The 17056-nt window shown below is 37.7% G+C and overlaps 1 protein-coding gene across 1 annotated transcript in view; it reads left to right on the top strand.

The window, feature by feature from the left end:
• Positions 1–410: 410 nt before the first annotated feature.
• Positions 411–17056, top strand: part of LOC107838444 (plakophilin-4-like) — a gene marked incomplete at both ends in the record, with an annotated part of 23431 nt that continues 6785 nt past the window's right edge. The window contains 6 exons of the mRNA XM_016680807.1: positions 411–477; positions 4176–4307; positions 8056–8249; positions 9107–9671; positions 10572–10598; positions 16182–16352. Coding sequence (XP_016536293.1) covers positions 411–477; positions 4176–4307; positions 8056–8249; positions 9107–9671; positions 10572–10598; positions 16182–16352 — 1156 coding nt within the window. The remainder of the gene's footprint in view (positions 478–4175; positions 4308–8055; positions 8250–9106; positions 9672–10571; positions 10599–16181; positions 16353–17056) is intronic.

The raw sequence follows: 17056 nt of genomic DNA, 5'->3' as shown, positions 1-17056 counted from the left end.
CAATAAACTATGTTTCTCATNCAGCTGTAATTGCAGATGAAGGCAGTTCTACACAGTATTGAATCGGAAGAGTAAATGTATAAGAAAGTTTCCAGATGTTTTATGAACTCAAACTTTCAGCACTTCTGGCTAAGTCATTATTCTCATGCATTACTTTATTGTGAATGGCTACCCTGATAAATGATCTCTGCATTGGAGTCAATGCGGACTCTTCTATCAGGTTTGTGTCGGTATGTTTAACTTCCAGACTGGATGTCTGTATGTGCTGTGCAGTATGATCGCTTCTAATTTGTTCTGAAATATGTTGTAATAAAACTGTGATTACTTTCTGTTCTCCTTGATTCCCTTAATTTTAAAACGTTTAGTGAAATAGGTGTCTCTCTTCTGTTTTATCTGGAGAAATGTATTGATTCACTTTCGTAATTTCTGTTTCCCTTTGCAGCTCATCTGAGAAATCCCTGCCATGGCGAACCGCAGGTATGTTGGCTAGACCTACAAAATGAACTGCTATTGTTGGAGGAAGTGTTTAAATTGTCACCCCAGTTTTAACTAAAATGGTTGAAAAGTACAATTGCCATGGCACAATTTGTGAAATGGCAATAATAAGACTGGGGGAAAATAAGTTCTGTCAGTGTTTTTTTATGTACTGATATTATTACACATCTGTGCTTTCAGAGTAACTCTATTCTAAAAATTAACTACGCACCAGGCATTGTTTATATTGTCAATATTATATGTGGATTGTATTTCTGCCATGTTTTACATTTCCTCTGCAATCTTTACTTAAACTAATTTTTTTCAAGAAAGCAGTTGACAGCTCCGGGTTTGTTTTTGCTTTTCTAGTTATTGAAGCTGCTTCTGCTCCCTCCAAACAAAACAATCAGTGACATGTCATAAAAGGATTTCCCCCTGCACCCTCTAGTATCTTTTTGTTTAGCCCCCATCTTTATCAGATCTTTAGAGGAGAACTGATATTGAAAAAACATGTAATAATATCTTTAATCGCTTATTAATTAGATAGAGCAAAGCAGAATCTTTGCTCTGGTCATTAATCTTTTATTGTCGATTCTGTCAGAGGGAGCCTATGGGGGGTTAGAGTTGTACATATGCACTGGGAATATTAATATTACTCCCCTTTTTCATTTGCTGTCTGCTCCTCAGTTCCTTGCTAAAAGCGTTTCATTAGTGGCATACCAGCATGTGGGATTAACCGCAATTACTGAGTTTTTAGCAATGAGTTGATTGATAATCATAATAGAGATGATAAATCACAGTCACATTTGATTGTGCACATTTTAGATCAGTTTAACTATGGGTTATGGGTTTAGAGCTTATTTCTCAGATTTTTAGTGAATTCGTGAGCCTTGTATTCTCCTCCTGTGACAGACGAGATACTGCAGAAAGTCTTCTTGCCTCTGGAAATGTCAATGCAGTCGCACCTAATGTCCACCGAGAGCAGAGCACAACAAGCACATATTCCAGCTTTGTCAGTCTCAGCACTGGTCATTGCACTGACATCTGAATAAATTATAAGGGACTCATTTGTGTTGCCAAAAAACAACTCTACCCAATTGGAATATCTACAATTTGATAAAGTACTAGATATTATGAAACAAATACATCAGTATAAAGTTTTAATAAAAAGAACCCTCTCACAATATTAGGGGTTTAATTTATATTTTTTGAGGAATTTGTCTTCCAACAGCAAATGGTTTGAAGTCTGACTTTAAGTGTAGGAACCCATACTTTCACTCCCACATTTCACTGCACTTGCTCAAAACTTTCCTTTTACACTCAAAAACAAAATTATTCCTTGTTGAATCATATTTTCTGCACTCCTCTGAAATCCTCAAAGTCCAAATAGGTGAAGGAATCAAATAGGAGCAGAAGAGGCGATATTTGTGCAAGAGATGCTACATCTAATATGAGTAACACAGCTTTAAGGAGTATACTGTAAGCAAGCACAGGTTTTTGAGGGGAGAAGGAACATTTAAGAGTAAACAAAAGTAATCTTATCCTCAAATTGAAAATGCATGCCCTTATATTTTGGAAAGAAAAATGTACCCCTAAAAACATTGAGTTTATATAATTTATTCTACAATAAGTGTTTAAATAATAAAATTGTTTTGTTTTTTTTGTTGTTGTTGTTGTTTTTGTTTTGGTGTATGTCTTTTTAAATTTATTTTCACTTTTTCAATTCATTTACATGTCTTGCAATAAGCATGCTCTTATTTTAAAATAGCATATTTTGCCATCTCTTAAAAATAAAATAAAACAATATCAGTGCTATTATTTTGAGCTTATGCAACACGTCCCTATGGATGACATCTATTCAGTAAATTCAGTTAAATGACACTACATGCCTCATATGCTTTTTTTCAACCTGGAAAAAGTTTGCTTGCTGATGCTATAGGTATATGCAACTTGTCCTTAGAATAATTACAATTTTGTTTGAATATGACTATTTTGCATTTCACTGGCAAACTCTTTCTTGCTTTCAGGAATGTAATCTGTAATCAGGAAGCTGCTACATTTGGCAGTCCTGAATTGGAAACCTAAATCTGCTGCCATACATTAACATGAGATCCTGACGATGCTTTAAAGCTCCCTCTGTGCATACCGTCTGTCTCTCTTCCTGTTTCTCTTCTGCTCTGTTTGGCTTCAACTTTAATGAATAAAATCAAGACACAGTATGACCACATTGTTGGCTATATATATATTAGTACCCCTGGTAAGGAGTTGTAAGAAGCCTTAAAATTAATATCTTTTTTGTCTTTTAACTGTAGTAACCTATTCTTTCATTTTCTTAACGCAACCTTTAATCAAGTATTTATTTGATGGGTGCACAATCTTGTGCCACTTACCACTAGGTTGGACAAAAATCCATACTTGTCTTGCCAGTATGCACAGTGAGGAACATGGGAAGTGATGTACATTTCTACAGCTCACTGTTATTGCAAGGAGTGGGCTCTTGTGGACACAAAGTCTTCGTAGAAACCTAGAAACCACTATGTGGTATCTTGGCATGACAAAATAAAACTTTGTGTTCTGCCTTCACAAACATAGACATATGGACTTGGGTTAGGGCTAGGTCAGTGTTGCACCTCTTTTAGAGCAGCTGGATAGCTATTTCTCTCTATTCTTATCTATGACTATATTTATGCATTAATTGTACAGTGGATGTGAGGTATGCTATGCTGTCTAGAAAGGTCTTAAATTTGGTTATACAGCTTCCTCTCTCTCCTGCTTTGATTCCTTTCTATTTCCTTCCTTGTGCTTTGCCTGCCTTCCTTCTTTTCTTCCTTCTGTCATTTCATATTTTTATCTAGACAATACTCCCATATTTTTTTTTATTAACCCTTATTAATTTAGATGTGAAATTAATGGAAATTTAAGCTTGAGAAAGTTGAAATGTTTACTTTTAGAAGCCCTGTTACAAAATTGGAACTATAACTTGTTCTGAATTGGGTTGAAAATGAATGTACATAGGTTTTCTACACCCAGGTTGTGGAAAAATTGACCTTCTATCACAGGAACGCCCAATGTGTATTCTGACATTTTACCTGAAGCGCCTCCATAGCCTGATTTGAATTATTCCCTTCTGTCAATAGTCTGGCTCTCTTAGATGTCTCGATGTGGAAGTGCAAAGTTTCAAGTTGTCAACCAGTCTTTGTCTGGTGTTAACAGCTTTATTCAACAGGTCAGCTTTAACAACAGTGACAACTTGTTCATAGGATTCAGATTTCATTCACACACACTGCAAGATTTAACACAACGAGACACAGTGTTTGTCTGACTGATTGTTCTCTTCTTTTTTTTCCTGAGAACTTGATTCTTTTCCTGCTTACATGGGTTATGGGAAAACGTTGTGCACATGGACACTGGTTCCCAGTTTCTGACTTAAAGTAGTTGATTTAATAAACATACGGAGATGGAGACAACTTTTAGAGGGGTCTGATTGTTTCTACCTAATCTAATATTTCTAAATGAGTAAGGCTGTAAAGTTTAACGAGTGTAGCTGTACACAGTGATGAAACTAATGTTGCAGAAACCACTGTTTGCATTGTTTCCTCTCAGCTGAAAAATATTAGGTTTAATGACTAATAAATTATCAAACTCATTCTGTGGTTTGTATTTGTCTCTGTTTGACTGTTGGCTCTGCTGTGTTCTTGCAGATACCTCTGCGTCGGGGGATACCAAGTCTCGAGTGACTGACAGCTCTCAGTCGCCCAGCTACCGAATCAGGGCTGAGTCAGAGCAGGTGTCTCTCTACTCCCCGGAGCAGTCCTCCCTTCATGAAAGTGAGGGTCTGTTATTATATTCTGTCTATTCTTTTGCAGCTTTCTATTACATGGTTGGTTCTTTTTTTTTTGTGCTCAGCATTGACGTAATCTCTAACTATCTCTAATAGTTGGAGATTGAACTGCTTAGTTCAATCTCTAAATAGTTATTTACTTTTTACACTTGTAAAGTCTGTTTTCTCCTCCCTATTTAAATCACATTGAAACATGGCGTCTTTGAAACACGACAGTTATGCCGCTGTTTCCTTTAGTACTTTCCTTTTGAATGCTGCAGATTCAGAAAGATGGGGAATTTTATTTGTTACACAGCTAGTTAGCATAGAAGCACAGACCCCACCAGATGCATAGTGTTCTACACATAATCTTATTGTAGCACATAATCATCCATCCCACTTACAAGGGATGGCCAATATAGACTTAACAGTCTATCATGAAAACACAATAAAAGTGATGATAAAAGGGTATTCATTCCAGTCTTTAGGCATAGATAGAATAGTTGGGATAGTGCATCAATTCTGCTCTAGATAAAAAAAATAAAAAATAAAAAAAAAACACAAAAATTAATATAAAACAACTTACCAGTTATTGAACAGGCTGTTTTGAGATGCCAGTTACATAAGGTAGTGCAGTTTTATTGATGTATGTAGACACCATGTAGAGTTTATTTTCATCATGATATATTAAAATTCCTATGTCAAAAAGGATTTAAAGATCACAATAAACTGTAGTAATTGCACATCACTAGCACTCACTTTATCCTCAAAGCAAGCTGCAAGCTTTCATGACTTCTCTTATGAATTGTTGCACCTATAAATTGCTGTTTTCACACATGCCTTGCTTTTGGTAGAGAGGTGAAAATGTTCCCAAGAGGTAGAAATTTCAGTGCCATTTTTTGTATTTATTGGGATCCTATTTGACACTTTTGCAGAAAGTATGCATTTTAAAGTGGAAGAAAGGTTTATAAGGTGCTTTGGAATTAAAAATCCGAAAATAGTGGAATGCATTTGTATCATTCTCCGTTTATTGTAGCCAGTGAGAGTCCAACTGTTGCCAAGAGTACTGTGGACCATACTACTGGTGGAAATCCACATCGGAAGTAGAAAGATGTATCAATGGGAATGTGGAAAGTAGCAAGAAGGGTAAAACATAAGTTTTTTTACAGTTTGTCATAAGCCATGTAAGGGACATTGCATGGGGCTCTGATTAGATAAAGCCAAAACTGAACTCTGTGGCCTACATGCAAAATCCTGTGTGTAGTTGGAAAATTACCATTGCACATCACCCAGAATACACCATCCCTATGGTGAAACATGGTGATGGCAGGAAGATGGCAGCTGTTCACAGTCTATTGGAATCTGGATAGAGTCGAATACGGGGCAATCCAGGAAGAAAACCTGTGAAATGCTCCAACATGAGATGGGGGAGGAGTTATACATTCCAACAGGACAGCAATCACAAATATTCAGCAAAGGCAAAAAATATATAATGGTTTAATTCTAAGCATATTTAAGCATGGAATGTCCCAGTCAAAGCCCTGATCTAAATTCAATTGAAAATTTGGAGAAAGACTGAAAATAACTATTCACATGTACTTCATCTGTTCTGAATGAGATATTATGTAAGAGGCAATGGGCATAAGCTTGTTTCTAGATGTGCAGATATAGTAGAGACAAACTCCCAAATAACTTGCAGCTATAATGTGGTTCTACCAGTATTGCCTGTGGGGAACTGAAAGCAACTGGATGCAACATGTTCAGCTTCTAAATTTTATTGTATCTTCCTCTTTCCGCTTCTTTCTAATGCACTAGTTGGTCTTAAATTAAACCCTAGTAAATTAGATTACATTGTTTTTGGTTGTTACAAGATAAAATCTAGAAAGGTTCAAGAGTTATGAATACAGTGGAGACGCAAATGTCCTCAACAATTCTGGAGTTTTTTTTTCCCCCCAGGATTGGAAAAAAAACCCTTCAATTTCAAGCTGGACCATTAGTGATATTGATTTCATTAATGAAGGATTCATTCCATAAATTCAGTTCATCTCTTGTAGCGCATCTACTGCACAAGGTTACTCTAGTGGTATTTCTTCAAACTACCGGTTCTTGTTCAATGGTATTGTTACATGAGTCATATTGAATTTATATTTTTGAATCAATCATCAAGAAACTTTGTTTTTCTATCCACTATGGCAAGAAGTAAATGTTAATTTCCTCTGCGTGTTTTGTGCCTGATGAACAGTGATGTCTGTTTTCTACTGACATTACTTGCAGAGTCTGTTCTAAACACATTTTATATCATTAAATGACTTAAAATATCTCTACAGTAAATATTTGATCCTCCCTGTTATATTTTTTATTTTTTTGGGAGATTTTAACGACACAAATCACAATATTTATCTCCCCAAACAGATGGCACAATATTCCCGTTTTAATTTATTAATGTTGCTTTAACAACAATCTGTTTATGAACGCTCCACAGTCCTGACCAACTGCTCTCTGATCTGCTAAAGGAAAACACAGCTTTTCAAGCAGGATTGGTTTAAAAGACCTGATAATATTAAAATACTGACACTATTTTTATGAATGAATTTGGAAGCAACAGTTCAGCTGGATTCGTAGAATTAACCCACATAAACACCTGTGACAGACCAGTAAGATGAGACTATGAAGTTATATTTATTTTATTTATTGAAATTAGTGTATATAATCCCATATTGCAAAAAATGTCGGCTCAATCTACCTTTCAGACCGGTCCAATTCAAGTGGAGTTTTGTTGGAAAGGTCTTTCCATTGCCAAACACACCTGATCATGCCATGAAGGTTCTGATGCAGTATGGAAAAGGTGGAAATTTGGGAATTTGATTCGGGTATTTTCCCAGGATGAATAAGAATGGAAAGGCTGCAGAAAAATATTTATATTTCCAGACTCTGTTAGTATTATTTTCCATAAATTCAGAGTGAACCTTGGTACATATATTGATACTGAAAAATATGTGCGAACTTTATCGTCAATATCTATTTTATTTAAATGGACTTTATAACAAGGGCTGCACCGAAGTGCCTTACAGCAAGTATACAAAATATAATAGTAGATAGTTTAAAATCTTAAAAAACAGACTCAGATTAACATTTATATCAAGAGCCAGTGAGTTGAATGAGATAACTGAGCTCAGTTGTTGTTAAAATAGACAAAAGTTTTTATTGTGACTGCATGTTGATCTTTAGTAAGCGTGCTACCAGTTCCTGAGGCTTTTTTTCATCTAGCCAAGTAGGACTTAGTGTTGACATTGCACCAGTTTTTCTGTTGTAGAGTTTTTGCTTGCTCCATTTCAAAAAGAAACACTAGCAATACTGTTTTAGCCCTGGAGATGGTTTGGTGGAAAAAACTTCCTCACAACCACATGTGAGCAGAGGTTACAGATAAAGAAAGGTCTTTCTATTTTTTCTTTTTTTTCTTCTTTTTTTTGCACATTCTCCTCCTAATCTAAAGTATTGACGTTATTGTAATGTTTTCTTTAAAGTGAGAGATGATAACATCATTTATCATTGATCAAATTTTAGATGGGTTAAATGATGGCAAATTAACTCATGGTTTGCTAAAGGTGTTTTCTTCCTGGCGTTTCGTTAGAAAGGCGATGCTGGTAAAGGTCATAGCTGTTATGAAACCTCTTATGATATCTATCCCGGAGTTTCTCACCCTTATCTAGCTCCTTCCTCTACATTTCATTTATGTCTGTTTCTGTCACCCTCTCTCTCAGGGTCTGCAGGGAATTCATGTGGCTCAGCTCAGATGAACTCCTACTCTGACAGCGGCTATCAGGATGCCAGCAGTGGCTACCTCAGCAGGCAGAACCAGGGCAAGGCTGAACTCAAGATGCAGCACTCCTTCCCTGGAGCTGGCACCGGCACATTAATGAGGAACGCCAGGGCTGAGGGGCAAGCTTCAGCCCAGGTAATGACAGCTGGTGTATTTAAAGCATATCTCTGTGTGTTATCCTACTATACACACTGTTATTTACAGGAGATAAAAAATGATAACGCTACTAAAGAGGCATGGACGGGGTACTAGTATTAAGGTTTGTCGAGATGTCAGCAAAAGAGTCTGAGTGAGTTATCGCTGTGTAGATAGGACAGAAAAAAAGTGAACCATCCTGCCCACCTGTTGCTGTGCACTGCCAATCAGTTGACTGATGGAAATCTACATTTGTCCTTTTCAATAAAAACTAATTTATTTCAGATCCTACAGTAGAAAACAAAGCATCATCCATCACTTTTATTAAGTTACCTCTGTTACTGGCTACTGGACTAGATAGCTCAACCATTTACCCAGATATTATCAGCTAGGCACACTTGTGTTACTCCATAAGGAGAAGAACAGCTAAAAGATGTAATATTCTAAGCAGAAAACCTATTTGAAACTAATCTCATACTAGCTCATGTCTGCTACCAAAACTTTATGTTTTTTTCTTAGTGGCTATAGAAATGCAAAGGCTTTACAGCACAGAAGGTGCATATTCAACTGAGCAGCTCAATCTAATCATGATTCACACAATTTAGTACACAAAGGCAGCAAGAAACCAAATGGTGCCGTCACACTCTGGAGGGGGGAGATAAAGCAAACATGGCCTTCAGTAAAGTCATGACCTGTGATGAAACGGCTTATATAATCCCCTGTTATTTAAAATGTCATTTTTATTGTAGAAGTTAGTGTGTGTCAGAGAGTTCAACACAGCGTGTTAATATTCTTTATACCATCTTTTAGGCTGAGGAGGCATGTTGCCAATTATGTTTGTTTGTCATTACCTGCAGGTTCCCGCAGTGACAGCAGCTCTGCCTGGCCGTGCAATGCGGAGGGTTAGCTCAGTGCCTTCTCGCTCTCACTCGCCAGCCTATGCCAGCAGTATCTCCCCTTCCCGTGGCTCCCTGCGTACCTCAGTTGCCAGTGCCTACGGCTCCCCTGTCGTAACAGAACCTAAGCCTCTCTCCAACATCCACTTCACAACCTTGCCCTCTGTGCAGCGCACTGGTAGCATTGGCGGCGGCTCGCCATACACCCCCCAGAAAACCTCCCCCGCAGGACTGAGGCGCATCAGCTCCACAAACTCACGGCCTGGCTCCACTAGCCGCACCACCTCGCCCTATCAGACCTCGGCAGGGTCAGCGTCGGGTCGCATGGGCTCCCCCCTGACGCTGGTGGACCCTCCGCTGATTAAGCAACCGACTCACTCTTCTTCTCCAGTCAGGGCTAGCATGACCGCTGTGCCCCAACACTACAGCTCCACTCTGCCTCGCTCCATGCTCCACAACACTGACCCCTATGGACCTCAGAGTTACGACATTTATGAGAGGATGACTCGACCTGACAGCCTCACAGGTGTGCTGCTAATGACACACACACACACTCACACTGCTTTCGTATGTGCATCTGTGGTGTTCTACATTTTAGGGAAATGTTATGAGTTTAGGAGTGAGAAGCATTGGGGTAAGAGAGATGAGACTTTATGACTGACTCTGTGTGTCTGGTTGTGGATTATTACCTTATTAGGACCTTATTAGGAGAAAATCACTTCCCTTGTTGGCACCAGTGCAGCTTATGGGGTCTAGTAGCCTGGTCCTAATGAGAGTAAAATGAATATTATTTTGTTTAGAGTTAGTTTTTGAGATATTAGTTGAGGTCAATTTGAGGCTAACATCATGGTGTCCGTGTTACACTACAAACTACAAATCAATTTTGTGTCACAAACGGAATGAATGTTCTCGTTTTTGAGCGTTTGCGTAATTTATTCCCAGGAACGGATCAGGATATTTTTGGAAAAACATGCCTGCCCAAACTGGTTTGTACATGTCATCCTTGTAAGGGATTAGAGCAAAAAATGAGAGCTGGCAGATGAACCTTGATTTATATCTGGTCCTTATCTGAAGTCAAACCAACAGGAAAATACCTGCCTGTGTTCATGCTCTGCTTTCACACTCAAATTCATTTCATGCTCACAAAGCAGGCTGAACAAATATTCAAAACAAAATGTGTTGCATAACATTTTCTGATAATCAAAACTTTGTTTTCATTACAATTACTAGTGTAGGTGCTTGCAGTGAAAAGAGCAATAAACTATGTTTCTCATTCAGATAATTGCCACACTCGCATATTCTGATTCTGATTTAATTTCAATTTTCTCTTAGGAGGATAAGCCAAGCTGCTTCTCAGAAAATATTCTGTTTAGCCAATAATTAATTTTTTCCCTTCTCAACCTCATGCTGCCTGGGATTTCCTAAGATGCCCTAATTGATGGTGATATTAAAGGTGAAACTTTGATTGTCTCGTCTGTTTCTCATCTTCATGTGTCTTTTGTGTAGATGTTAGTGCCGCTCCACTGGTGTCTTTCATTCATGATCAGTCTGTATGTCGTCTTTAACAGGTTTTACAGGATATCAGTAAATGTGTGAGTGTCACTCGTATCATCATTAGCCTGAGCTGCACTTCCTATGCATCCAGTGTTTAATCTGTACTGCAAGGCTGTGCAAAACTGGCATAGGTGATATTAAATAAATTCTACGTGAGCTTTTATTTTATTTTAGTTGACTAAGTCTTGTTGACACAATGCAGTAAATCTCCGGAGAGTGTGTTGCAGTCGACTTAAATAAAACTAATTTATTTGAGGACAAACGGTGAAGGTCAGATGCATTTCTCACAGAGTGATATGTTTCAGGTGTTTATTTCTCTTAATTTCAGTTTTTCTTAGAAAGACTATGAACCACTTTTACTTTTACTAGCTTGATCATTTCAAAATGTTTAGCCTATACTCCAAATATATTAGTTTACATTTTTCTCTAAATGTAGTTGATTTTCAAAAAATAAAAAATAAATTAAATGAAGTGGCCACAGGTGACTGTGTTCAGCAGAGAAATTTCATGAAGCTCCTTCCCAGCTCTTTTTTTGATCAGACTTCTTTTCTGTGCTTTCCTTCTTCTCCTCCTTATTGTTTTTCTTCTTTATCTTATTCAACTCCTATCCTATTCCCATCGTCTCTCTCTTTTTACATTTTCTACAAATGCACCCTCTACACTTTGCCTTTATTACAGTAATTTGTCACCCGTGTCTGATGGGCCATATTAATCGGAAGTGGAATGATCACGTCATCCAAATTGCAAGTATTTGCAAAAAGTCACCAAACGACCCAAAACTACATGTTTTTACTCAGAAATTAGTCCTTCAATTTTTTTTTTTTGTATTTTATCGCTCATTTCATGAGTTCCTAAATTATTTCTGTTAAAAGTTCTTTTTTTGCTTTATGTTTCTTTTCTATCCCTTTGTGTTCTTTCTCTCCTCTCATTTTCTTTTTCTCCACCACCCACCTGGTCCCACCGCCCGCACACTAACCTGTAGAATGTCATGGCTTCCCTTTCCTGCTGAAGAATGGAAAATGAAGACAAATTGTCCCTAATAATGTGCTCATTACATTCTGTCCATTGGAGAGAAGAGTGGGACAGGGGGAAAGAGGAAATGGCATTTCTCCTCTCTCATTCTGACAAGTGAAGCTGCCTTTGAAGTTTTGACCATCCTGCAGCCTATTATTGCTACTTTTTACTTTCTTGTGTGTAGTGAGATTTTGGTAATCTTTCCCCTTTTTATTTGCTGAGCATTTGCTGGTCTGACAGGATTTGTGAATATTATATTTGAGAAATGGATCCAGCTGTATCTGTTTCTCCAAAGCTAGCATCCGCCAAGCCACCAGCGCCTTTCATCCAGTCTCTGCCAAGTGTAATCTGTTAACGCCACGGTGAGAGGGCTGAGGGGGGAGAATTAAATGACTATAACACAGAAGGAATGTGGGCCATTCATCCTCAACAGACACCAGAAAGTTATTTCTCCCTGAGAATTTGCAGATGCTTTTAGAAGTGACTGCAGCCTTTCCATCAGGGGAATAGCGTAAATAAGGCACATAGACTAGTTTCATGATGGGCTATTTTAATGTGGCTACTTTATGGAGTTGCTGAAAGAAAGAGATCAAGACTTGAAGCTTCAGATGCTGGAAAATTGTAGTCCTGAAAATAATGGCTCTAACAAGCTTCCTTGGTTCTTTGAAAAAGTTCCTTCAGTCCAAACATACCAATGTTGGTAGGTCAAATCTTGCTTCCTGTTTTTTGTTGTGGCTTAATTTTCACTATGATATGGTAATGACTGATTAGTAAATTGAATAATTCTGATAAGCTATTCAACCGTTTCTGTTCGAATAAATTAATCTCGCAATCATTTCAACAAGAGAGATAAAAATGCCAACTTTTTGGGCCAGAGTGTATATACAATCACCTTGATCTTTTTTATTATATGGACATGAACAGATTTTATATTCATCTTAGTCGGATTTGTTTTGCCTACATTCTAGAAAGATGGGTTATGTAATGGGAATAAATTATTTGTGTACATAAAGAGCTGTGTGTTGCCAGAGCTTGAAAGACGCATGCTAAAGCCTTTCTTTATTCTCATGTTGCATCAGTCCACCATCGGCTGTTTTCAACGCAACTTCCTCGTCTACGCAAATATTTTGTCACACCAATCAAGTGTTGAAGATACTAATTTGCAGTATAGCAGTACCAGTGTGTCCAGTTATTGGTAAGATAACGTGTAAAAATTCTGATTATGTTTATTAACATAACTTAAAAACATCCCGTCAATACCTTTGTTTCATTACCCTGGCTCAAATGGTTTACAATGTTGAGTTTATTGTACAGAAAGAGTGATGACATTTCGGTGCTGAGATGCCCTAATTGTTCTTGCTTCTTTTATGTCATTTAGGCCAGTAAGTGGTATTTTATTGACGCCTGGAACAAATTTCCAGATCTTATCACAACTGTCCTGAAATGTGTTAAATCACCCTAAAGGCCTGATGGGTTGTCCAGATCTGCATTTGAACACATCTTCAGTCCACCCTATTCATTCTTCCTTAGATCCCCCAGGATGTGTATTGCCACCAGGCCTGAACAGCCATCTTTTTGAACAGGCTTTTACAATGAATGAGAACGTTTTGGTGGCCAAAACGGCCTCATTAACACTCCTTTTATTTTCGTGTCTTCCTCACACCCTCGGCTTTCCACCACCTTTTATATTATTCTCCACTTTCCTTTTTGATTCATCCGCCTTTTCTTATGTCTTTCATTACCTCCATCCACCGCTCCCCTAAAAACCTTTGAACAACAGAGCTGCTGATTCCCTGCCAACCTGCAACTACTCCGCATTGTGAGCAGTACCACATAGTGAAAGACTTCTCTGACTATTTAGTTTGCCACAGCACTGCGCAGAGAATATATAAATTATAATACAAATATAAATTAATCCATAAAGCAGTTCCTAACTGTCCCAAACAGTAAAAGTGAAGAAAGTCTTGCCCTGGGAATCCATAAACCCTCTAAACTTAACATTTTGATTGCATTCAAGCAGATTTTTAATTTAATTTATGGCAGCATCTATTTAAACATGAAATGGACAGCAAAAAACCAGTTCGGTGTTTAGTTCATTATCATAATCACAGGAATCCAAATACTTATTTCAGTAAGTTTTGTTCCTAGTGTTAAGCAATACAATGTTGTGCAACATTTCTAAGATCTAATTGCAATGTATGTGACCTTGATGCTGTTGTAGAAGACAGAAATGTAAGAGTAATTCAAGTAGCCACTCATTTCCAGCATGGCATGTGGAAAGATCTCTCTGAACCCTGAACCTGTCAGATGTTGCCTGGTCTGATGCGCCTCGTTTTACGGAACATTAGGTCTGTAGGGTCAGAATCTGGCCACAGTGACAGAAGCATGGATTCATTCTGCCTTGTATCAGTGATTCATGTTGGTGGTAGTGGCATAATGATGTGTGTGGGATGTTCACTTGGCATGCTGTGGGCCCCTTAGAAACAACCAAACATAATTTGAACCCCATTTGCTACTTCAAAGTTATTGCAAACCATGTATATCTCCTTTTGTCCACACTGTACTCATCTTCCACATGCTACATTTCAAGTCTTTTTTTTTTTTTTTTGTCGAAGCTGAATTACTAATTGCATTAGACCGTTTAAATATAAGCATAAAAGTTTCAACCCACAGCTGGTAGTTCACAGCCAGCTCAATTAGACCACAGTTATCATTTTAATCATTATTAGCAAATTCAAGTGATTCTTTATTAGTGTCTGTCTCAGCAATAAAATATCTTTGGAGTCAATTTTCCTAAGCTCCCTGCAGAGCTACTGTTTTTTAGACGACCTCAGAGGTCATCATCAAAACGGTCCACTACTTTCATCTAAAAGCTATGCTCTCCTTCCCCCAAGAGTTTCCAGTCCACAAGGAGACAAACATCCGTATTTATTAATTTTTTTAGTTTCATGTTGTGACAGGACTCCCTCATTTAGCTGGTTCTGCATGGTAGGCTTGGTGTTTAGTTACAGTCGGCAGCTGAGTTCATGCTGTTGGAGAGGACCCAAGTGATGTCTGCGGCTCTCGATATGTGCAATGAGCAGTAAGTTGCCAACTGTACAGTGACCCAGGGGGGTTCACAGTTTTATGAGCTCCATTGATGTGAGGCTTAACACAAACAAACATAGGCGCTGAGATCACTTGTATTGGGTGGGCTTACTTGGATTTAAATGAAGAAAGAAGAAAAGAAACCGTCTTTATCGCCACTTTTATATTTCACATCAGGCATGTGGTTTTCATTTTTCCTCTCCTCCAATTAGCAGCCCTAAAGCTTTAAACATTTATTGCCTCTTCATTTACAGTATGAATTTACATTGTGTCTCTAGAGGAAAACAAAGTTTTGTGTAAACTGCATTTTAGTCAGTTTCAGTGTAACATAATCAAGCATCACTGATTGCTCCACAGTAACTTTGATACCAAGTAATCACATCCACATTCCAGTGCATTAGTGTTTTTATGTTGTAACAGTAAGATATGAACAAAATCTCCTTTTTGAACTGGTTTATTGTAGTTTATTCAAAGCTGAAGTAAAAACATTATAGGTTCGATACCATCTTTTCTGATATGAAGAGCCAGACAAGTTGGCAGTAAAACCTATAAATAATCCATTGATTCCCCATCTTGGACTTTCTCATTTAATTTCTCTGAGGATCAGCTCCACATTGCCAAGTCAGGCCACACTAATGTCACAACAAGATCCTGTGAAACATTTGACTTGTTTGACTTCGATCTGTCTGATGTGGCCGCAGTGCTCTTCTTAGATGTTAACATGTTTTCTACATCTGTTTCTTTTCTTGCCTTTACTTGCATTACATTCATTTGGTTATCCTGTCATCACGTCAAATTCTTACAAATCATATTTTTAGCAAAGTAAATGTTCACTTCACAGCTGTAAATATAAAGTTGTCAAGTATATTAAAAGATAAAAAGAAACAATTTCTTACATTTTAAATAATTTTAAAAGAAATGCATCTGATTTTTGATACTCTTGTAGAGCATTAGTCCTTTGATATTTTCCACAAGGTTGCATTATTGCTGTGCGGTGATCAATGCCAACTTTGTCATTCAGGAAATAGCATAGCTTTTTAGCAATGACATCACCTGTAAAGACAGTAAAAGGAGGCAGGCTGTTTACTGCAAATTATTCAGTGTTTATCTTGTAACACACTAAAGGGCAGGGCAATAATCGGCAGAAATTAATTTATAGTATTTTTATTACGTTATTAAGTACTTTTATTCTTTTTTGTTTCTTCCCTTTTACCTGCTTTATAAGCAGATGGATGAGATTAAAGTAATTTACAGTGATTAATTGTTGCTCATTAACACGCAGGAGTAACATTTTGTCACTTCGCACTGCCTCTTTAAGAACTATGCTACTTGCAAACTGATCATTCTAGCTATCTACCTGCTAACAGTTCTCCTTCTGCAGGAATACGGAGTTCCTATGCCAGTCAGCACAGCCACCATGGACAGGACATGAGGTCAACCATCTCCCCAGACCGCCACATCGCACCCATATATGAGGACAGGACTTTCCGGGGCCCGTTGTACCGCAGCCCCAGCCACACCCAGCAGGGGACCCTTTACAGGAGCGGCTCAGGTTGGTCAAACTGTCTTCTTCAGAGAGTCTCGTAAAGATAGTAGCAGACAATCCATGAAGTGTAAACACCTTAAGCCTCCTAACTCGGCAAATAATCTTGTTAAATGGGAAGAATGGCTTGCTTACAATTTGTCGAGACCCTGCACAATACTCTGAATGAGACTGGAAAAGATGAGTTTGCGTTTTTAGAAAGCTGAGAATCTGATGTTGTTTTGCTTTTGTTTGTTTTGTTTTTTGTTTTTTTTGTTTTTTTTTACAAAGATCCCAAAGTCATGGACAGTGGCAAAGATCTAGAATCATTGTAAAATAAATTAGTCAGGATTTTTTTTGTATTTTTCTCTGTAGTCCCAAGTATGACATTAACACTTTTAATTTTTTGTGTTTTTACAAATTGAGAAAATGATTCATTATTCTCCAGCTAGGATATAAAATCCATTTTCATTTTAGAATGATCCTCTTGTGGTCTGATTAGTTAATCTATTTTACTTCTTGAACCGGAATTGACTAATCTATAAAAAAAGGGACATGGATCTTTAGTTTTAATCCACAATAGAAGGGATGAATCATAGGCTAACTTTGGTGTCGCCATCTACAGTTGTATTCTTGTACAGTGCCTACACTGTCCAGAAAATAATGCTGAATAATAGGAACGCACAATATTTATTGTACACAGTAGAAATGATAGATCTTTGGCCTACAATAGA

This window comes from Poecilia formosa, unplaced genomic scaffold (assembly GCF_000485575.1).
Source record: "Poecilia formosa unplaced genomic scaffold, Poecilia_formosa-5.1.2 Scaffold257, whole genome shotgun sequence".
Classification (NCBI taxonomy): Eukaryota; Metazoa; Chordata; class Actinopteri; order Cyprinodontiformes; family Poeciliidae; genus Poecilia; species Poecilia formosa.
Note: the sequence above shows the minus strand (reverse complement) of the source record. Positions and strands in the feature narration are given on the sequence as shown.